The sequence below is a fragment of the Phaseolus vulgaris genome, chromosome 6 (assembly GCF_000499845.2).
Source record: "Phaseolus vulgaris cultivar G19833 chromosome 6, P. vulgaris v2.0, whole genome shotgun sequence".
In the NCBI taxonomy this organism is placed as follows: Eukaryota; Viridiplantae; Streptophyta; class Magnoliopsida; order Fabales; family Fabaceae; genus Phaseolus; species Phaseolus vulgaris.
The window spans coordinates 10,516,331-10,519,790 of NC_023754.2; the positions used below are offsets into that span (position 1 = coordinate 10,516,331).

A 3,460-nucleotide genomic window follows, 5' to 3' on the forward strand; every position below is an offset into this window, starting at 1 on the left:
CTAACTCAATGTGCAAGCAATCACCCGAGTTCAGGCACTCTGTGGAATGATTAAGTAATGCACAGTGAAATTGTTTGCTTATTTTTACGATAAATTAGGGTTAACTCGGTGTACGAGTGAGAATCCGAGTTTAGATACCCTAAGTGATAAATAGATCATTATTGGCGTAAAAATCAAATTTTAACCAACTTCTTTTCCAAAAAAGTACTTTTATAAATAAAATAAAAAAGTTAAATATCATTTATTAAAAACAATATATATATATATATATATATACGTTTTCTAAAAATTAGAAAATGTTATTTTATAAAATCATAAAAATAGTAATACAAAGAAATATAGGTATACTTTTTTTTACTTTTTATTGACTAACTTTAACTAATAAGACAGTAAATTCAATAGAAATATCTTAAATGGGAAAAATATCCCAACTAACAACAACGGTTTATTTTGCTTTTGTTTTCCGGTGAAATTGAAAAGTTCTCTCTCTCTCTCTCCCTTCGGAGAAACTCTAGAAAACCACCATAACCATCTCCGTCGCCGCCATGGAAGGAGGTGGAGGAACACTGTCGGAGATTCACCAATCCGCGAAGAAACTTCTGCTTAGGTCTCGTGACGGTCTTGAACGTCTCGAACGCCTCGAGTACTCTGCCACCGCTGGCACCGGCGCCGACACGGAGCTGTCGTTCGCTGTGAAGAAGGACATCACTCAGATCCAATCCCTCTGCGTGGAGATGGACCGCCTCTGGCGATCGGTCGCGGCAAAACCTCAACGCGATCTCTGGAAAAGGTGAACGATTCGGATCCCGATCTCGTAGAATCTGTTGTTCTTATGACGATGTGTGTTGTTTCGCAGTGTGGTTGTTTAACTTAGGAGTTGCATATTTGTTTGTTAAAGAATTGACAATTTCATATGTGTTTCGATATGTATATTGATTCGCGTTGTGATTGTTGGAGTTCGGAATTGCGCCTCTTGAATTGTGGAAGAATGATGGCAATTATGTGTTTGAAATTAATCGAAAGAGCAATTAAAATTCAATGCCAGATGCTGTTATTATGTTTGAAAGATGAAATGGAAAAGTGCGAAGGATTATAGATTGTTGATGATTCAAAATGTAGGAGGATGTTGTAATCGTTCTGTGTGTTTGATTTTAGTTTTTAATTGCAATTTGTGATGTATGTTACTGTAAATTCTCGAATCTTCACTCAAGGCTAGACGTTGCAAATGTTGTTTAACCGATCTATGCATGTTTTTATTAATTCTGTATTGGCCATCTTAATATAAAGTAAAAATTTCATTTATTTGTGGTTTACAAGGATGAGTACATTTTGGGGAAGACAAATCATTACTCTGTAAATTTACTCAGATATATGCTACCAATTAGGCCTTATCAATCTGCTGTTAGAAATAACAAAAACTTGAGTGAAGTATGTGCAATGTTTCTTAGATTTTACCTCAATTTCTTCATTCTGTTCCAAGAGTGCTCAATGAGCTAAAACAACATGTACATAAATTTGTTTTTATCTTTGCTGCATTTCTAAACAACGCACTCCTTTCCTCGAAATAAATGAGACATACATACTGTATAAATTATTTCACAATTATTTTCCTTGACCTTAGTCATGTTCTTTGGTTCTGATTAAGATCTATAGTAGCTTCAAAATTTTGGAGTCCCTAACAAAACATTCATGGCAGGTTCTCTTTATTGTCGCAGTTATCTGGGTTACTCGTATTATGCAAAATGATTGCCCACATAACTTAATGCTAATTGTCATATCTATAATACAAAAATCTTTTTTTTTTCATCTGTATCTTCTGCTTATATTTATGCTATATATCGTGGGTTCTGTTGCTGGACTTGCAGTATTCTAGTTGAGCATTTTCATTAAAGGTATTATGTTTCTTATTCAGAAAAGTGGAACAAATAGCTGAAGAGGCTGAATCACTAAGAGCAAGTTTGGATAAATATAACTTACGGAATCAGAAACGGATGAGAGAAGCTAATGAAAGAGCAGAACTGTTGGGACGAGCTGTATGTTGTTACCATCATGCTCTAGTTTAATGATTTATCTTTATCCTCATTATTTACTAATAACAACTTCATTTGAAATTGCTAGAATGGGGATTCTGCTCATGTTCTGAGAATTTTTGATGAGGAGGCACAAGCATTACATTCAGTTCGCACTTCTGCCCGGGAACTAGAAAATGCAAATGCAATTGGGGAAGCCATCCTTTCTTCAATACATGGTCAAAGAGAACGCTTGAAGGTAATTTCATTTCATTTCTGCTATGACAACATTTATATTCTACAGTTTAGGTTTAGCTCGAATAATCTTTATGATTATTGGTAACAGAGTAGATATTATCTTTAGGCTAAAATAGTAGTTTCTCTACCAAATTTAGATTGTAATCACGGAAATTGTTGCTGTCCAGCAACAGCAGGTCATTAGTTGTATTAGATTCAATAATGTAAAATATCTGCTTCCTGTCTCTATCTATTTATTGTTCTTTTCATGCCGTTTCTGTTTCAGATGTTGACCTCTTAAACATGTAAACTAAGTCATTAGTTACGTTAAATATAATTATGTTTTTTGTCTCTTATTTTATGTTTCAGATGTTAAACACAACATTTTCTTGTCCCCTTTCCCCTGTAAATTTGAACCATTATTCAGTTTTTATATGGTTTTAATTCCTTAGTGCTAATTAGTGAAGCATTATTAATCCATTATATTGTTGTTGATATACCTTTTCATCTGGACATATATCTTCGATGCAGAGTGCACATAGAAAAGCATTGGACATCCTCAATACAGTTGGGATATCTAACTCTGTTTTGAGGCTAATTGAGAGACGAAACCGAGTCGACCAGTGGATCAAATATGCAGGAATGCTGTTGACTGTCATTTTCCTGTTCGCGTTTGTTTTCTGGAGACACTGAACATTCTCAGATTAGAAATTTCTTTGTTTGAGAGAGCATATAGAAGTGAGAAACGAAGTATATTTGGCAGAAATAAGCGAAACTTCAACAGCTTGTGCGTCATGAGGTAACAGACACGAGGCTGTATAAATCTTGTCACTGCTTACACCATAGTTATTTCACAAAATATATATTTTGGCCTACTTTAGATTTGCAGTATTTGTTTCCACTTGGAGTTCAGTTCCCAAGATGCTTGATACGAATTTGAATTTACTGAGTCAGAAAAACAAATGCACTCTGTCCTTAATCCATCTAAAAAATAGTATTGAAAAGTTCATGCCATCGGGTATTTTTTAGACAAATAAACATGGAACTTATTGTACAATTGTATCATGAATTTGTAGTTCAACTTAAACAACTGCATTACGCATTCGAAATAGTGAATTTGTGAATTTCGTCGCCTATTTTATTCCCCAAAATCGCCTATTTTATCCACCGGAAAACAACAGAAAAGACGCGGAGATGTTTTTATTTCAATACTA

General features: G+C 34.4%; 1 protein-coding gene across 1 annotated transcript; it reads left to right on the plus strand.

The window, feature by feature from the left end:
- Positions 1-415: 415 nt before the first annotated feature.
- LOC137831078 (membrin-11-like) lies at positions 416-3,134 on the plus strand. Its single transcript, XM_068638600.1, has 4 exons — positions 416-790; positions 1,913-2,033; positions 2,119-2,268; positions 2,778-3,134. Exons 1-4 carry the CDS (start codon positions 546-548, stop codon positions 2,937-2,939), a joined length of 678 nt encoding a protein of 225 aa, XP_068494701.1. The 5' UTR covers positions 416-545; the 3' UTR covers positions 2,940-3,134.
- The last annotated feature ends 326 nt before the right edge of the window (positions 3,135-3,460 follow it).

Excerpts from the sequence above, each read along its gene's own strand:
- LOC137831078 (XM_068638600.1), top strand. The coding sequence starts at position 546 with ATGGAAGGAGGTGGAGGAACACTGTCGGAGATTCACCAATCCGCGAAG. Across the intron at positions 791-1,912 it reads CAACGCGATCTCTGGAAAAG|AAAAGTGGAACAAATAGCTG; the intron begins GTGAACGATTCG and ends TTTCTTATTCAG. Across the intron at positions 2,269-2,777 it reads GTCAAAGAGAACGCTTGAAG|AGTGCACATAGAAAAGCATT; the intron begins GTAATTTCATTT and ends TCTTCGATGCAG.